This window comes from Copadichromis virginalis, linkage group LG23, assembly GCF_057382275.1.
Source record: "Copadichromis virginalis isolate Kocher_CV1m ecotype Utaka linkage group LG23, C_Virginalis_male_GT1.1, whole genome shotgun sequence".
In the NCBI taxonomy this organism is placed as follows: Eukaryota; Metazoa; Chordata; class Actinopteri; order Cichliformes; family Cichlidae; genus Copadichromis; species Copadichromis virginalis.
In genome coordinates this window covers 23282132-23301675 of record NC_140639.1, presented here as the reverse complement: position 1 = coordinate 23301675, position 19544 = coordinate 23282132, and the positions used below count along the sequence as shown (strand labels likewise).

Here is a 19544-nt window from a genome sequence, read left to right as displayed (position 1 = left end):
ACACCTGCACACACAAGCATATGCTCTCACAAACAGGATGTTCCATGCACAAGCACGCCTGAGGTATGTGCACACATGCTAATACTCAGCACAGGTCACACACACAAAGACACACACGCACAGCTGATGCCATTCGGGAGCAGTGGCCTTGAGATGCAGCGCTCTAATTAAGTAAATAAGAGAATCGAAGGGGCAGATGGTGGGAGAAGAAGAAAAGGCAAATAGCCACACTTCCTCCTCTGTCAGTCTGTGTAGCCCACAGGGCTGCAACTGTTTCCTTTCCTCTCACCTAAGCCTTTTCTCCCCCTTTCTTCTGCTTGCTTGCCTTTTCCTGGTAATTCTCTAGAAGAACACACATCACGCTTGCTGTCTTGTTGAGAGCTTCTTTTTCGTCTTTTATTCTTACTATTGCTGTTTCTCTCCCTCTCTGGAGTCTTTGTTTCCATGTGTACGTGTGTCTGTGTGTGCTTACTGTATACCCATGTTACATGTAGCGCAAGTAGATATCTCGGCCCAGAAAGGAAGTGTTGCTTAGCCTGACAGTGCCTGTCTCTAGGTGTGTGCGTATTCTCTGTCTGGCACTTTCACTACAACAACCTTGCCTCACTGTCTTATCTTCACTTCAAAGAAAAAATGTTTTTGCATCAATTCTCTGCTTGCTAGCTCCGTCAAACCGTGACATTTAGTCTGAGAGAAGTAGCTGTGACAGAAATCACTTGCTTACTCTGGGAAGCTTGATGGCCAGTGAAATGACTAAAATGAGTCAACTGCATTCACTTTTTCTACTAAAGTTTGAATCCCTGGCATTTTCATGAAATCACAGCCAATGTTTGATACTTATGTTTTGCATGTTTGTAGGATTTGCTCTGCTAGTTAAGCAATGTATGAACCAGTGGCGGCTGGCCCATAGGGGGCGCTCGGGCTCCGCCCCCCCAAATGTGGAGGAGTAAAAATATATATTTTTTAAAAATTCATCAATGATAGTTTTACTATGTGTGTGCCCATATACAGCCAGGCGTATTTTAACATTTTCACCAGCTGACTCATTAAAGTTCAACCAACAAACGGTGTTTTTCTTCTTCTGGGGCGCTCGTCAAAGCGCCCTTGATATGCAGCGAAATAGCCTATCATTAAATGGTTGCCAGGGGAAAATAATAAATATTTGACCTATCAGCGTCGCTGAATTAAATGGTTTGGGGGCGCTTAAAATTGCGCCCCTGCAGAAAACGCGCGAAGATTTGCTGTTCTAGAATTTTACCTCAGTCAGTAGCCTAAGTGAGCTATAAGGTCAGAGAGAGACGATGGCAGCGGTATTGTTAACGGTTGAGGCACAGCCTCCCCCAAATTCGGTTAGATCGCTTCTAACCTACCCTTTTGCCAGAAGGACAATGGCAGAAAAACTGCAAGTTAAAGAGTTGGGACCTGACAAGCCCGAAATTCAACTAACCCAGGCAACGAAGGAGAAGTCAAAAGCATACAACAGGACTTTTTGTCGGAGTTGGTTCCAGCGCAAGTCGTGGCTGACAGGCTGTGGAACAGCTAATGCACTTTTTTGTTTCCCGTGCATACTGTTCAAAAGTGACAAGTGTGATTTGACGTGGACACAATCTGGACAAACCGACTTAAAGCACCTCTCCGAACGAATCAAGAAACATGAAAGCTCACGAGTTCATATGGACAACAGTGTAAAGCTAGCTGTGCTAGGGAAAACTAGCATAGCGGCGCAGCTAGATGATGGACATCGGATTGCTTTAAGAAGGCACAACGAAGAGGTAGATAAAAACCGTCATATTTTATCTAAAATCATCGATTGTATTAAGTTTTGTGGTGCTTTTGAGCTAGCAATGCGGGGACATGATGAAAGTGATTCCTCAGACAATCCAGGGATTTTTAGAGGTTTAGTCGACTAAGTCGAATATGGTTGTTCATTTTAAATTTAAATTAAAATTGTGTTGTTTGATGTACTCATTAAATGGGTCATTTTAGTCGATATCATAAAAATTGCCCCCCCTGAGATTTTTTTCAGGAGCCGCCACTGGTATGAACATTCTCCAACCTGCTATTGTCAGTCCAAAACCAGTGATTGCATTATATCCCGAGGTGTGCTTTGCACTTGTGTTTGTTGTAAAATCAATACAAAATCACCAATTTGGGATATTATGATATATTATATTACAATATTTAGATCAAAGATGACCTGAAAACTCTTAAACAAACAGTTGGTGATAAATTCTAGGAAGGTATAACATGCAGCCAGCAATTGTCTTCATGCATGCTCAATTATCCGGGTAAGTAAATCCCAAAAGTGGAAATGCTACGTCCAGATGAACAGAATCAGCCTTTTGGGATTGATTGGTGGTTTTGGAATAGAGCTAGCAACTTGCTACTTGCTCCTTTAGCAATGTGTTATTGGATAGCTCTACACCTCGGAAAGGTGCCACGTCTCACTACATGCGTTACTCATAGCTATACTCATAGCTTTATCTCTAATATTGCTTTTCCAGCAGTATATCAATGGCTGTGTCCAAGAAAACAAGACAGACTTGTTTGACTCCATTCAATTCAACTGAAGAGAGAGGCAGCCATATGTCGTGATCATTTGGGGAGGTGCCCCACCCTACTATACAGCAGCAGCATTTTCCTGTTTATGAAAAAAAAGGAAGAAACAAGTTGTGCATACTTTCTTACATGACATTTTTCTTCTCTGCAAATATTACATTTGCCAAATACTTCATGACAAACAACACTGAGCAGCAAAATCAGCTGCTTCATCCGTGAGTCCCTGAGCAGCAGTTGAACTCCACCATCACTCACCCCCAACTGATCGTGGCAGATGGCCACCACTCCCTGAGCCTGGTTCTGCTGGGGGTTTCTTCCTATTAAAAGGGAGTTTTTCATTCCCACCGTCACCAAAGCGCTTGTTCATAGGTCATATGATTGCTGAGGTTTTTCTCTGTGTTCTTTGTATTATTGTAGGGTGTTTGCTGTACAATCCAAAGCACCTTGAGACAACTGTTGTTGTGAGTTGGCACTATATAAATAAAACTGAATTTAACTGAGTCATGGAATATACCTAGCGGTAAACTATTGATGCCAATTAAAGTCCTAGAGGGCACAAATGAAGTATGTTCAACTGTGGGCCAAGAGCCTCTCTGGAGAAGTAGCTGAATGATATCCAGGACCACCGAAGCATCAACCTGGCCAGACAAGAAAACAAGAAACCAGAAGTAGAAGAGAATAGATGGATGGTAAATCCTAACCAAAGCGCATGAAGATAATGAGACCAGCACTGAAAGCTTAAAGATAATCACTAATCAATATGTTAATAAAATAGTCCTGGGAAGATAACAAATAACTGTCTTTCTGCATTAAATAGGCTCATAACTTTTTTTTCCTATATTTAAAGAATATTAAATATTAAAAGTGTTTCCTGACTGGAAAAACTCTAAAAGCTCTCTATAATCCGGCACAAAATGCTATGACGGACCACAATGAGTTTTTGTGAGTGAACCTGTTTGTATGCCCCACTGCCCCCCAGTTGAAACATGATTTCAAGGGAGTGAAAGCCTTTTGAGAATTCCATTTTCAGGCGGAACAGAGGCTCACAGAGGGCAGCAGCATGACAGTATGAAGTGCTGTCTGAAACGCCGGACGATGAAACCACGTGCGTTTCGACTCCATCTGCCCTCATATTTATCTCTGCTTTTCTAAATGTCTCACTGTCAGTCTTTCATTCACTCTTTGTGCCGACTTCTCTCAGGATTTTCTCACAGTCCTTATCTGCAGGAAGACACATGAATGCATGCAGCTAGAATGGAATTTAATGGACTCACAATGAACCTCGGCTATAGAGACATTTCAAGTGTCTGAATAACAGTTTTATTCAAATAAAGCTGATCAATATTTTAATGTATTTTCTCTTTCTTTTATAACTTGGCACTGCTGTGAATTATGCTGCAGATCTTAATGTTTCAAAGTACTATTTGAATAACATAGACAAGGCAATATGTAAGACAAGACAAGCAACTGTAGTGTTTACCTTAGTCTTAAGGTGTTATGGGAGTTGAGAATTTGTTCTGTTTAATCAGAAAACGGTATAGTTTGCTGGAAAACAATTTCACAATCAAAATGCTGCTTTTTTCCCTGCCCCCCCAAGTATTATAAAAGGCATAAAAAGTAGTCTAATGGGACAAGGTACAAAACTTTGTACGTTATGAAAAACAACAATGTAGGCTGAAACGCTTTAGATCAGATATGTCTGTGTAGGTTCTCAGTCATCCAGGTCAGTTTGAAGTCTGTGATATGAAGACAGTAAGACTTCTAGGTTCCTGAACATGTTTCACCTCTAATACCAAAGGTACTTCCTCTAGTGGGGTTGTCATTTTGAGGGTTCTGAGAGTCTTTCAACCACCCTGTCATCATGCGAATTGTTGGGGTTACACGAGCCAAGGTTTGAATCCTTTGTGAGACATTGCCCCACCCTGTCACTACATGAGTTATGAAGGGTCACGTGGCCAAAAGTGTGAGTGGGGGTTGAATTCCCCTGGAAGGGATCTCAAGACCACTGTAAAGGTGGTGAATGGATGGTGTCATAGACCACCACCTCTGTTCAATGATAACTGTTCCAGATGAATATACTACAGATGGCCTCCTTCATTCTTTGCTCAAATCAGATCAGTTTTACACAGTGGTTTTATTTCAGTTTCAACCAAGTCACCATGGAATCACTGGGCTGATATTAACGTCTGGTAATAGCTTTTTGCTTATTAATCAGTATCTAATTTATAATAACTGATGTATGAAAATTTCAAAAGTAAATAAGAGATGGAAGAGCGTTGATGATGTATCGTCCCACTAGAAAGTCTTCTGCAGTTTCTGCAGTTGTGTTTGCCACAAACACAACAAAATATTGGCCAATATATCAGAATATCACATTTTTAAATCAACAAATATTGGTACCAGTATGGGTCTTTAAAAATCCCTTATCAGTCAGACTCTGTCCAGCATATCCTGGCAAGTTAGTGTTGATTTCAGCATATAACCATCCAGTCTTTACCACATGGTCCCCAACCACATGTAGCTGTCAAAGAGGATTGTGCATAATTAGCTCAACATGACTCATAAAGGAAGCTAAAACTACGCATGCATTATCGTCAGCTTTAGAATATTACGCTTTGATTTTGGCAATTCTTTAACTTGTCTTATGAGTCAATCAACTTAATAAAGAAGCAAAACTAATTCACTGAAGTAATCCTTTAAAAATGAGGCTTCAAGGCCTCTGCGTCACTGAGTGTTAAACACAGTCAAGCAACGATCATTTATACACGTTCTTTGATCAAATTCAGCCGATTTGGTGAGGTTTATTCTTGGAAATTTCTGTTACAGTGTACTTGAGCCAAGTATAAGATACAAAAACACAGGCTTCTTTTGTTAGAAGGAATGCTTCATAGTATTACGTCTATATTTCCGAAAAACTCTTCTGTCATTCTGGTGCACGTTTTTAAAAAACATCCAGCCCTTCTTCATTTCTAAGTCACCAGAAGTCCAACAATATCAGAAAAGATACAACAAACAGTGCTGGCAGATATTTGTTTTCAGTTTTCTTCTAGGGCTGAAGTTTTTGTAGATTTGTAGATCCATTTGGAGACATGTTTTTCAAATTTTACTATTCACAAAACAGGGTAAAAATATAAACACATAGATAAAGCTTTTGCCATCTTTTGCTTTTCCTTAGATACACATGTGACCCCATTAGCATCATCCATGGGTACAGAACAAAACAGTGACACATCCCACTGATCGTGACACACTTCACAATTACACAGTGGATGCCGGACAAACACACACACACACACACGCACGCATACACAGTAAGAGCCTGTGTGGCCCTGGCTGATTAATTGGGGCGTTCAGCGGCGGTGATAGCTGTGCTCCTCAGAGACAGCACACTGCCTCTCTCACTCCACCTTAACCTCTGCTGGACACACACACACACACATATACATACTGTAACCACACAAACACACATGATTCATCTCCCTTGTCGGCCGGAATTAGACCACCTCTCTTGCTTTCTCCCTCTGTTAACCCATCTTGCAAATAACCCTCCATCAGCTCACGTTCACCTTGCCGAGAGCGATGGCGTTCTTGCCGCAGAGCAACTGGTTAAAAGTTGCGACGCGGGCGAGCGCTCAGGTGTGCGCCTCTGTGTGTGTTTCTGCCTCTCAGCTGCAGACAAATTAATGAACCGGTGCACAAAACCGTAGAAATGCACAAACAGATTCTTATAAATGCACTCATTCCAGCGCTCCCTCATCTTTCTTACTGCTGAAGGTGACTCGCCTCCACACATACGCACATATAAACACACACACATCCACGGCTTCTCCTCCACGAGTTTTATGTACCTTTAAACCCCGCCAAAGGAGCGGCCATATTTCTACTGGACTGCAAGGTGACTTCAGAGGAAAAAAAATGTGGGGAGGTTGGGGGTAATGAGCATAAAAAGAACAAGTGGCAACAGAGAGAGTGTCTCCACCTCTGGTCAGGGTATTGTTTCACGACGACCGACCCACAGTGCCTCCTCCATTGTCTCCCCATCATCCTCTCATGCGCCCTCCTTATCTGTCCTTAGAGAATTTCCATCTCTTTTACCTACGCTTTGTCTTGCTTTGTCTCTCTTTGCTCTCAAACACACACTCCCCTGAACAGACACACACCTCCACCTTTTCTCTCTCCCTCTCTATTCCCACCCTCCCCAGTCAGCTGTCATGCCTGCCACTTTCTCGTGCCCACTCATTTATTACAGGTCAGCATCGCGGGCGGGGCCATTTAGAAAGGACAGCGTGCCCCATCTGAGCACGCAACCTCTAACTCGTACAAAACGCTGTACATAAACACCCATAAACACACGTGGAGAACTAACGGGTGCACAACCATGCATGTTTGCAGATCACAGTTGGCAAACACCAACAGCACAAAATCTCAGCATGGATACTTAGTGACTACAAACAATTCCTAGCAGAAATTGGTCATGAAATAAATTCAAACTGAAATTAACTCAACTTTTTTTTATTTAAATCTTCATAACTTGAATGTGGAAAATAGGTCATTCTGAGGGAATTCTATCAATTATTCTACTTTTAGTGGCCTGAAACATAAAATCAGCAAATCAGAACCACTTTAGGAGGCAAATTCAAATCAAAGCTTACCCCACAGAAACTACACACCTACCAACAAAAAGTACACAAAATGGCTCAGTCGGACTAGGTAAGGTAAGAAATGTTAGAAATCTTCCCCTCAATTGGAAAAAAATTGGTGGTTACCCAGTGATTGCTGATTTGTGGCGACCAGCTCATTGGCCAGAGGTCGACCATGCAACAGCCTCACCCTCTGGTTGATCACTTGGAATCGCAAGATGATTGCACACCTGGTGGGAGGTAACCTATTTCCAAATAGTCATGGTCTGACTCATTCATTGGATTGGATTGGATTGGCAAAAGGTCTCCGATAGATTGGCAACGGTTTGCAAATAACTGATGTCTAATTTCTAAAAGTAGACTAACACGCTGAAATCACCCTGAGCTAGTGTGTACCAGTAAACACAACTCATCCGCAACGCATCTCTTTACAATAGGGGACTCAACTCAACTGGTTGTATGCCTATGTAAAAGTTAGGTTGCAGAGCGCATCTGTCATTTTGCAGTTAAATTGCAGGAGGATCTATAAGGTTCAGCCTGGAGTCCGTAGTTAATGTGAATTTCAGCATATGTAGACAGCAAACAATTGCAGTTTTCATTGATTTATCAGTGCAAATCTAAATTTTTACAAATTACATTCAATTGCTGACTGATTCCGACCGGGTCTGCAAGTGGTTGCAGACCCGGTCACCGTTTTCAAAGCAACCACTGCAAACAAAAAACAGATGACAAGCTCAGTGTAAATTGCACAATCACCCGTTTCACTAGTGTGGCTGTAACATTTCTAAAATCTTCAATACTTCAATTCTTACATTTTTATTTGCATAAATATGTTCAGACTAACGACAACAGTTTTGTGCCGTACTACTAGTAAATAGAGAGTTTACTCCGAACTTTCTAAGGCACATTTATTACCCTCAACAACCGCCGTCTTAACTATGTAGCAGATAAGAAGGGGCCAACAACCAGTTTTCAGCAATGAGAATGCTAGCAAGCTAGCGGTGCAAAGTTTTTGAGGATTATTTGGTGTTTATTTGTACTAAAATATCATCGACACCATACAAGAATACAGTGCGTGTTGTCAAAAGCTCAACAGGTTATAATGCAGCTAGTCCATCATTTATGCTCGAACGTTGATCCTTCATGATACAACGACAACCAAGACGTGTCCAATCATCCCCAAATAATATCTCACATTTTTTGACATTTTTAAATAGTTTTATTGTACTGTACTAAAACAAAAAGACGCATATTGTGGAAAATTGTTGGCAAACACTAAGGTAAATTTTTTTTTTGCTCACCCTCACCATAAACTCACACATTTAGACCGTATTCTAAATTCATCTCTAAAATCAGGTCTTAACTCTAAAACCTTTCTGTATGTCGTGAAAAAATTTGAGCTAGCCAAAACACTCCATCAATCTCAAAATTTCATCACTCTGATGGACAGGAGCTCAAACTGTTTTTTGGGTTTTTTTGTTGTTAATTTTTATTTAAAAAATGAAGCACCGCAATAAAGAGCCAAAACACTGCTGTAGGGACTGGCACTTGTAAAGACTTTACAAACCCTGCGTTCATTTCAAATGTACAGTGAAGTGCACACACACCGCAGCTGCCTGCTTCCATAATTCTGCCCTTAACAAAAGAACACAGCTTGTTTCCGTGGTTTGAACACATTTTTAATCCTGCAGAATTAGCAGAACACAAGACGAAGTCGCGGAGAGCAGCGCTCGTGTAGATCTGAGTTTGCGTCCTTTAAATAGCAGAGCAACATCTTACCGATATTAAATTTTAATCCTTGTAAATGATGCCTTTCTCTGGCACGCTGACAACTGGGGAAAAAAACAATAATCTCTTGTTTTCTTTTCTCTTTTAATTGTGGGCAAATATTCAGAAAGCAACCGAGGCAGAGAGAGATACAGACAGACTCTGGCAGGAACAGCCTGATAGACACAAAGTCGCACATGCCTAAGCATACAGAGTATCAATCGCACACACACACTCATGCGCACACATGGCCTAATACACACTCTCATAGCGCCAGACAGATTAAGGCCTGATTAAGGCGGGTGTCGCATAAAAGTCTTGGAACAGTAAATATCCTTAATTTGTAGTGTAATTAAACAGATTAGCTGCCGTGAATATCTTACTAGGGATTAGCTCACACACAATACACCAGGCGGGGTTGATTACACACAAACACACGCACACAGACACACAACACTGTGTGAACTAATGATAAACATCCAAAATAGCTAAGTTTTCAACTAGACTGAAATAAAAATATGACACAGAGTTAACGTGCGTATAAATGTGTGTGTGTGTGCAGTCACACAGAAAAGGGGGGGCACAATGAAGGTAATGACAAAAATCTACAGGTCGTGGTTGAATTGTCAGGTCGACACATGCACAGATGAGGGATTAGAGACCAGTGATCATTTCTCTTCTTACAGACTTTCATTAAAACTGAAGCCTTTGTCAAGGTTACGGTGGCGGGGGGAGGGGGGGTCTATTGTGATTCTAATGCCCTCTATTGTGCTGCGCTGAGAGACAGAACAGAAAGCAAAGGGAAGCAAGTGAAAGAAGGCAAAGGAACTAAAAAGAAAAAGCTCAGACAAACTCGTTTGTGAAAGACGGAGTCGATGGCACTTGATCCTGCTTCACCAAAGAAGTGCTGCCAATCAAAGGAAGCTGAACACTGTCCCACTTCCTGTGTTGGCTCCATGCCTGAGCACAGCGCTGCAAATATAAATTCAACACTTGTATACACAAGCCCAAATACACAAATAGATGCATATGCACACATACGTATTTGTGCAGCTCACGCACTGATTCCATATAAGCTTTAACTCAGAACCACAGGCCTTCCCAAAACCTAAACCTCATGACAGAAAACACTCTAATATTATCCATAAAGCTTCTGGACTTTGTGCTAATCACCATTGTGAATGTAATGCTTGTGCTATAGCGGCAAAGAGATAATTTTTACCTGCAGGTACCATGTTTCATGAACAACTCTGCTTATGTAGTTCACTATTATATTTTTTGGGTTCCCTGTCAGTTCAATATGATCTTAGCAATGCCTTTCCCATTCAAGGAAAAATAAAACAAGACTTACTGCTAACTTAAACATCAAGATGAGATGGAAAATGTTCTATTGACAATAGCTGTGGTTGCAACATGTGACTTAACTTATTTGCTTAAGTTACTATTTTGGACAAATGACATGTAGCGACTAGTCTCGCGAATATCTGGCAACCACCGTTCATGAAGGAAAAATTAGTGCTTCCTGACCACCGTGGTTCCTGGAGGCTGATGGCAGTTGTATAGAAAATGAATGTTAAACTTCTAGTCACATAGGTCTACAGATCAGGAAAACATATACTCCTCAACCGACTGGCAAAAATCTGGTTGCTTTGGTCACTAGTTGACTGCCATGGTTGCCTATTTTTCATGTCTATCTGCAAATGTGAGCTAACTACTAGCTGAGCAGCAGTAGAACTTGAAAAGTATGATGTAAACTGGAAATTAAAAAGGCTTGCCTTCAAAGTAAATATTGAAAAAAAAAAAAACTACCAAGAATGGTAGTCTGCTAGCAAGTTTTCATCCAGAAAGTACTACTAACTAATTTGGGGAAGGACATTGTTTTCCAAAGGAACCAGTGGCTGGATCATATCCATTATGGTGGAAAACTCTTGGGCAATGTGCACATGATGTCACATGAAAAACCTCAATAGAAGTCTAGGCGAAAATAATTTTCTATCTTGACCACCCTAAACACTTTGCTGCGGAGTTTATGGTCATAGTTACTGGTTTTGGTCACACTGATTTAAAAAATAAAAAGCCACTGAGCCTGCAGCTTCAATCAGACCTATCCCCACTCGTCACAGCTGTTTGGTTTTTTTTCAACCAAGCTAGCGATGCTGGAGTCGAGGCTTCAAAACTGGACCAGTCGGCGACATCACAGTAACTAGGTTCATCTTGTATACTGTGTATGTAAGTGAGGCAATCACCATAGAATACTTGCATGTTAAAAGGCCCTAATGAAACAAGACAAAACAAAATTTTTCATAGCCTAAAACAAAACAAATGGTCTCTACAGCTAATTTCCTCCTTCATAAGATAGCCAAGCTCAGTGTTTTAACAAATTAAATTAAATATTATAAGTGCCTAAAATGATCATTATTAGATGTGTAGCTACTTTAGCTAGCAGGTCGATGTTGACAAAGGAACCGTGTTGCCAACTTAGCGAGTTTGTTACTATATTTAGCGAGTTTTCAGACCCCCTTGGCGACTTTTTTTTCTAAAGCGACTAGCAACAACTCTAGCGACTTTTTCTGGTGTTAAACTTAAACTCCCAGAGAGCAGCCATTTGGCTGTTTAGCTAATACAGCTAGCTGCTAACACAGTTAGCCACTATGCTTACACAACCAGTAAGCAAAATGACTTCTTTAGCATCTAGCTGATGAAATTGCAGATCTAGCCATTGTGACCTGACCCACCGGTTTAGTTTCTGGAGCCAGAAGTAACTGTGATAACTTATCAGCTAATGCTAGCAAACGTGATCACTAGCTATGGCATGTAATATTTAGGTGAACCCTAGCAGATAGCTATTGGCTAGAGCTTCCTTTGCAGTGTTGCCAACTCCTCAGTAAGGAAAATCGCTATTGGCTGTCATAAAAGTCGATAGAAGTCGCTAAATGACGTCATTGCCTAATTTGCATAATTGGTCATGCTAATGTAATTGTAACCTACATTGTAGGAGAGAAAAATAACATTGTGGAAGAGACATAAAGTGAGTTAGAAATGTCCTGCATTTAGAGTTTATTCAGAACTACAAATTAAATTTCTTTTAGCAATTTTTTTTTTAATGTCACAGTTCCAACCCTATTCCTTTTTTTGGGCTTGGACCGGCAAAAGTGACCCAAAATAAGCGCTCTGGTGGAGTTACTTTGTGTGTGTGTGTGTGTTTATAAGTAGTTTTAAACCTTGTGATCCACAAAACAACATAATAGTAAAAGAAGAACTGACTGCGTTACAGTAGGTGTGGGAGCAGCAGCTTCGCTCATGCGCGATTCATTTGCAGTTTGGACGCATAGATGCGAACATCTCCTGCCCTGATAGAAGCTGGGGGAGGACTATCCTCCGCCCGTGAGCGCTTTGGCACAAGCGAGGTGCCCATGGCAGCACCCGCTGCTTGTTGAGAGTAAAAGCGATACGTGCTTTCACGTCAATAGGTCGTCATAAATGAGTCTCCATTAAAAAATCTTTAAATGGTAAATGGCCTGTATTTATATAGCGCTTTACTAGTCCCTAAGGACCCCAAAGCGTTTTACACATCCAGTCATCCACCCATTCACACACACATTCACACACTGGTGATGGCAAGCTACATTGTAGCCACAGCCACCCTGGGGCGCACCGACAGAGGCGAGGCTGCCGGACACTGGCGCCACCAGGCCCTCTGACCACCACCAGTAGGCAACGGGTGAAGTGTCTTGCCCAAGGACACAACGACCGAGACTGTCCAAGCCGGGGCTCGAACCGGCAACCTTCCGATTACAAGGCAAACTCCCAACTCTTGAGCCACGATCGCCCATATTAAGTTTTAAAGCTAACCCTAACCGAGACTAAGATGAGCAATTACTGAAATACTCGACACAAAATTATTTAAACCCTTGCGAGTCTCCGATTGCACACAGAGAGACGCATACACACATGTAAGTGACAGTTTGAGTGGTGTGTGAAGGAGCTGCCGACAGCATGTTGTCCATGAAACAAATTGGGTGTCGTAATTAAAGCTGGAAAAAAATGAGCTGTTTTCCATTCTCCCTGTGTGCTCGATGACAGCCCTGCGCGCGCACACACACACACGACTAATGAAAAACAGAAGGAGGAGAGAGAGTGTGTGAGTGATTTTTGAGAAAGAAGCAGAGTAAGAAAGAGTGCGGAAAGGCGAGGAAATAAAAAAGAAGCTGTTAATAAAATGTGGAAAGAAAAGCAGAAGCGAAGGGAAGTGAAAGAGACACACAATGAGCGATGCTAATGAATGAGAGCAGGATGGAGACAAGGTGTGCGCGAGGGGAGAAGAGCAGACGAAGGGATTTGGAAATGGAGGAAAAGGAAAGGAGATGACAAATGTGCCGGACAGAAAGTGGAAGAGAGGTAATGAAATAAAGGACAAAGTAAAGGAGGTTGTGCAAGCCAATCCACACTGCTCGGCAAGATCAGTGTGTATTTGCGATGCTCGATAGTGTGTGTGAATTCGGGTTTTGTGTATGTGTGTGTGTAGGAAGCCCCTCAGACGCAGGATGGAGGCATTTGTCTCTGAGTGGAATTACAAGTGGCGGGTTGAACAAACCCTCCAGTGGTCTAGAAGAAACAGAAGAGGAAAGGAAAAAAAGATTCCTCTGTCTTTCCTGTCTTTTCTTTTCCCGGGCCATGCTTCACTCAGTGTGTGTGTATGTGTGTTTGTATATGAGAAAGGGAAAGAAAGAAATCAGAACCACCCAACTCCAAAACTACATTGAGTGAGAAAATACAGCTGCCTTCCGCTTTAAAACACACAGCTCACAATGTCGCAGAATCAAAATGCATGCAAAAACGTAAACAGTGCGTGGACGCGCTGATGTTTACAGTAAATCCTTCTGTGTTTTCGGGCGAGACTTAAGTCTTCCTAAAAAGGCGGGGGGGCATCTGTGCCAGGCTTCGATTGGCCAATCTAACTCACACTAGGAGTTGGCACCGGATGGCTCGGCACAACCAAAGCCAGCCCTGCTCATCATTAGGAAGCACAAGCACGGGGGGTGGTGATGGAGGGAGGGGGTTCAAAAGTCTGTCCTGCCAAACACACAAACACGGCGCCAGAGACGAAGAAGCTTCGGGATGATTACAGAGGCCAATAAAGCCGCTATTTTGCACCCGAGTCTTGGATGTTTTCCCTCCCATGCTGTGCAGTTGTGATTCCGCATGTAAATATTTGGGCGGGACACAAACTCGAGAAACAGAGGCCCCTCTGTACAGCTGGCGGGCGAACAAAATGCCAAGCAAATGGGCTTGTGACGTTGCCGGATCGCTCTTGAATGCATGGGAAAGAAAAGTAGGAGTCAAAAAGAGATGACTTTTTTTTCCTTTGGAAAAGAGAGCAAGAGAGAGGACAGCGTCATCTTTGTTCGGCCCGTGCAGATAATAATCTGAGTGCTGATTCAGCTGGTGAGTACCATGAGAGGTAGCGCGCTGCTGTCTCAGGCCTTGGAAAAGCGTTCCATCACCCCCATGCATCACATAGTCATTTGTAAGGCTTCCCTTACGGCCCGCTGAGACTGTCCGGTTATGACAGAGGAAGAAAATAACAGCCCACACCTCAATGTCACCCTCGCTGAACTGCGATTATTATTCTTCTGTGCAAACTGCCGTGCGTTATTCCGTCTCTTTCAGCAGAAGACACTGACAAATGCACAGAAACTGTACAGATCTCCATCAGCTCGCACCGGCATATATGACAAACATCCAGCTGAAGCCTGGCACGGGTCGAGCCTGGCAGATATCAAGTTATGATAGCCGTGTTGACTAATTTAGAGCAAGATTGAATTCCTTCACCCCCCTCATCTCTCATGCTGTCAAATAAAGGCCTCAAGGTCTAGACTGATCCTATCAAAAAAAAGCTTAATTAGCTTGTAATAAATTCTCATTTCCGTCAGTCTTCTACAAAGCCTCGGCCAGCTCCGTGTGTGCCAGCTGACAAACGCCCAGTAATTTGATACTGGCATTCAGCGGGTTCCCTTCCCGCTGCCCCTTTCTCCCCCTCCGCCATTTCACAGGAGATCTTTAAATGTCACCCAAACACACACACGTGTGAGTGCAGCATTTGTGAGGCACTCTCGAGAGCTGGAGGGATTAAAATGTTTGAGCCAGTTGTTTCAGGAAGCAGAGGTAAACAAAAAAAACCAAAAAGAAAGCGGTAGATGAGGATGGTGAGACTACCGGTGTGTGCTTCTTTTATTAAGGTAACACTGGTAGATATCTGTTGGTAGCACGTGACCAAGAAGAAGCTGCTTGGCTAGGCAGAGATTTACATCAGATGCCCTTCCTGACTCAACCTCAAAGGGGATTTGTGTCTCTGTTTGGAATTGAACCAAGAAGTGAATATGTTAGCCACAACACTAAGGAGTCATCACTTGCTAATATATTTGGTAACCATATTTTTTTCTTAAACGTGGCACGGAAAACTTGATTTCCACCCATTAAATACCTGTAGACGTCATCGATTACTGGAAGGTTCCAGGCGCTTAAAGCCTGTTAAGTTCTGGGAATCATCTGAAACAAACCCTCACTATCCTGATCCTGATTACCCAGCATTTTGACCTACACGTTACCATCTCAACTGCCAGCTTCTCAATCAGAGCAAAACTTTATTTCCTGTCAATTCCTGGCCTACAAATTCCTGCAAACAATCATTAACCTGCACCTCCGCAGCAATGTGCAGTCCCGTTTGCTGACTCAAACACCGCTTTTCATGCAGCGAAATCAAAAGTTGCAAGCCAAAAATTCTCCCTGTCGAGCTCTGCCAAAACAACGTGTTCAAGAGAAAGCCGTCATCTGTGATGTGACATTTTCATGGCACATCTTCTCAAGACACTTAAGAGACTAACTCAGCCGCCCCCATCCTTCAAACAAGTGCAAATCTGACTGAACACACATGACTAACCCTCTTCACAACTACAAGGACAGAGTGTGACTGTTTATTCATGACCTCAGAAAGACAAGTTTGATACAACCCCCCCCCACAAAAAAAAAAAGTTTTTTTACAGTGCTTTTTAATGGACATCAGTGGGATGTACGGCTGCACTGATACACTCTTTCACAATCATAGTCCCTGCACTTGGACCAGGTCAGATATCCCAAGTGTGGCACATTCTCTGGGTTTCCAAGTCCTTGAGTGGAAGTCGATTTATTGAAGTCGCACTCTGGTTTTTTGATGGAAGACTTGCTGAATTTGAAAATTCCCAGAATTCTCAAAGGTTTTTTTCCCCTTCTTTTTTATTTCCAGGTGGAAATTAAGTAAATTTATGAATTAATTTATGTATTGCTTCATAGTGTAGTGGTTAGTACGTTTGCCTAACACGTGAAATGTCAGTTGGAGACACTGATTGCAAAATCACATATGCAGATCCAACCGCTCTGGTGACCCCTTTCAAATAAAGGAGCAGCTGAAGGAAGCTTTAATCAATTAGTTTAGTTAATTAGTTCACTATTTCACCAATATATAATTTATGAGGCTGAGCTGAATATTATATTCATGCTTCAGACTGGCTCTGTTAGTCAAACTGATGGCTGGATTAACCAATCGGTAGATGATCTGGTTTTTGCATATTATTCGAATTGCTTTCATACAACACGCCTCATTCACGTCATTCTTTTCTACGTGCGATAAATTTGACGAACGCATCAAGAGCAACTCCGGTTTGAGTATACTACCCACGGTAGCTTTTGCATGCACACTGGAGCAGCCGGAGACCGAGCTACCAACCTCACTCTCATGATCTGCTCAGTTCCAGCTTTAGCCTCCTTAACCCTTTTCAAGCTACCAGGACCAGGCTGTATATGTGCTTAAAACCCCAAACTGCATGATGTTCAAACAAGACGGTCAGTATAAGAAGCTCTGACTAAATTAGGTGCAGGTTCAACAGCATCAGTGTGTTTTTTGTGCTTTAATCACACACAGTCCTGGTTATGGGGACAAAAAGGTACAAATCCTCCTAAGCATCTCTATTAACAGGCTTGCTCCTTCTGACCTCACTCCCAGGGAGCTGTAATTGGCTGATTTTGGGGGATGTTCTCTCAGGTGGAAATTTCATGCATTGTCACGCATGCCAGTTTACTTCTTTAGTCTCAAATCACCAGGAACATTAGGGCTGAGAGAAGTCAGCCAAGGTTTTCTTTTTCTTTTCGCCTTCCATGAGTTTAAAATGAGAAAGCTGATCAGGCCCGTTTCCACGTGGTCATCGCTGATCTCTGAATGACTTTTGTGGGTTTCACGTTTGTCTAATTGAAAATGAGAAAGCTCTCTGGCTGTGTGAAAACATCCACGCTTGGCACAGATGAGGCGCCCACATAGTTCACAGCGTGTGCACCCCTGTAGACCGGCTGACTGGAAGGACCGCTTCAGACATTTGTCTCGCAGCAGGAGACAGATTCAATCACCATTTTATAAGTGAACATCTTTCGCCTTGACTTACTTCACCCTCGCACGGCTTCACGTGGGATTGATATATGATGTGTGCTGTCATTTTTTTATACCTCCAATAAAGAGGGAGAGAGCGAGAGAGATGGGGGTGGGGCGGTGGGGTAGTTATAGGAAAGAGTGGAAAGACAGCACACTCAGCACTGCTCAATGCACACAAACACAACATTTTCCCCAAGAGGCATAGCTCAGATTCCTAGGCTACAATTTGCATCACAAATATCCCGGAGTGGGAGTGCATGCACGGAGAATAAATAAACCAGCGAGGGTCCCACTTTACTTCCCCATTCATCCCGGGTGTCACCCATCCATCCGCGCATCCACCCTCTCCATCGCCTTGCATCCAAAGATCCAACCGGGACTCAGGAAGAGAAAGAGAGAGGTGGTGTGTATGTGCAGAGGCCAAAGAAAAACAGAGCTGTCTTTAGAGGCGGGAAGGGGGAAAAGCATCTAGGAATTTAATTTGGAATCCTTGGAAGTTTGGGGCCAAATTCACCTCTGAACATGAATCTGACAACTTTCCTGTTGTGCCGCCTCATAAGTGCGTTTCTGTTTGTTTTTCCTTGGCTCAGCAGTCTGTGCCAAACACTTGATTGTGTCAACTAAGAGCCCAGATTATGGATCACTTACTGAACTCCAAATAACTGGACAGAATTCCAGAAGAGATATCACACCAAACCAAATCAAATTAGAATTATCGATGAATAAGCGTGGGAACAAAAACCCATTGGAGAAAAGAAAAAAGTTGAACTTAATGATTTACTTCAAATAAGAGCGCAATCAAATCATGCATCATAAACAAAACATCCCAGCGGGATTTAAAACCTCAGCAAACACCCTACAGGGGCGCCAAAGGAAAGATCTGTCAGAGCACATAAATAAAACACCATTAACTTTACTATAAATTGACTGTCGAGTGTCACTGACGCATCCGAAGCCAAAACAGGCACGCTGAAGAAGCATTAAAGTGATTTTCGTCAAGGGACCGACTCCACGGGGGTCGCGATGATGATGATGAAAGCGAGATGTTTTCCCACTGCCTGTATCGCCCTCAGAATATCTGCTACATCTAAATTATTCAAAGACAGTAAGGAATTAAAAAAAACTGTGCCACTGGTGCAGCCCGAGTCTTATATATAAATATATTAGTCTTCGAGTCTTCTGGGGAATTAAACTGAAACGATGGCGCATTCATTCATACTTAGTGAAGGGATCTAAATAATCTAAATCAGCGCAGATTCGCAGTCTGTTTGATGACAGATGTTTTTTCTTTGTTGGGAGATTTCATTTGATGTTATCGTTTTCGAACCAGCATATCTCGCTTAAAAAAAAGAGAAAAAAAATAAAACTGTGTTAAAACGACAGAAGAAGGACAGTTTGGGGAGCTTCATTTTATTTTACGCAGATGCAGTTGAATGACAGTTTCCTGTAGGTGCGAGAGCGATAATTGAAATCAGCACCAGCGTGCCAGGATGTGAACTTGTGTTAAGTTTTGGACCAGAAAGAGTCAGAAACCCGGCGACCTTCAGTTATCATTTAGTGGAATTATTGCTAAAGTCTCTGCAGGGACAGAAAAGGATCGGCTCTGTTGCTCTTTGGATGTCTCAACTCTCACTTCATCGATGCTTTTCAAGTCAGACCCTGACCGAATAACGGAGGCGCAGAGACGCGCATCCCCAAAAAGCACTCACCTGATTGCGCCGCACAGGATCCGATCACCGCCAAAGTGACGAGGACGCAAGCTGGGAAGAACTTCATCTTGGGGGGCGGGAAGAAAAAAAACCTGCTTCTCTTGTTAACTCCCGTAACTCACATGTCCAATTAAGATATCCTCGTTGATCACACGCGTAAAAAAATTAACCAAAAGAGAGAGCGAAAGAGAGAGATAGAGAGAGAGGAAGGAAAAAGAAAAAAAAATAAAACCCCGTCGGAGTCTTCTTTTGCGCTTCTTGGACACCTGGCACCGTTTCCGTGCGCCGTGGAGAGCTTTTACGCACCGCGTCTCGTTCTGTTTGCGTGTCGGTTCCTACTCCAGTGTTTAGGTCGCTTTCCACCGCGGATACTCTGAGCCATTTACTCCTCACACTGCCATCGCGCCGGTG

At 42.6% G+C, this 19544-nt stretch overlaps 1 protein-coding gene across 4 annotated transcripts in view; it reads right to left on the bottom strand.

Annotated features, from left to right (window-relative positions):
- LOC146680923 (receptor tyrosine-protein kinase erbB-4-like) overlaps nucleotides 1-19544 on the bottom strand; it is a 376413-nt gene extending 356869 nt beyond the window's left edge. For all 4 annotated transcript variants that reach the window (XM_085447520.1, XM_085447517.1, XM_085447519.1 and 1 more), the window contains exon 1: nucleotides 19134-19544. In XM_085447520.1, coding sequence (XP_085303646.1) covers nucleotides 19134-19200 — 67 coding nt within the window. In that variant the 5' untranslated portion in view covers nucleotides 19201-19544. The remainder of the gene's footprint in view (nucleotides 1-19133) is intronic.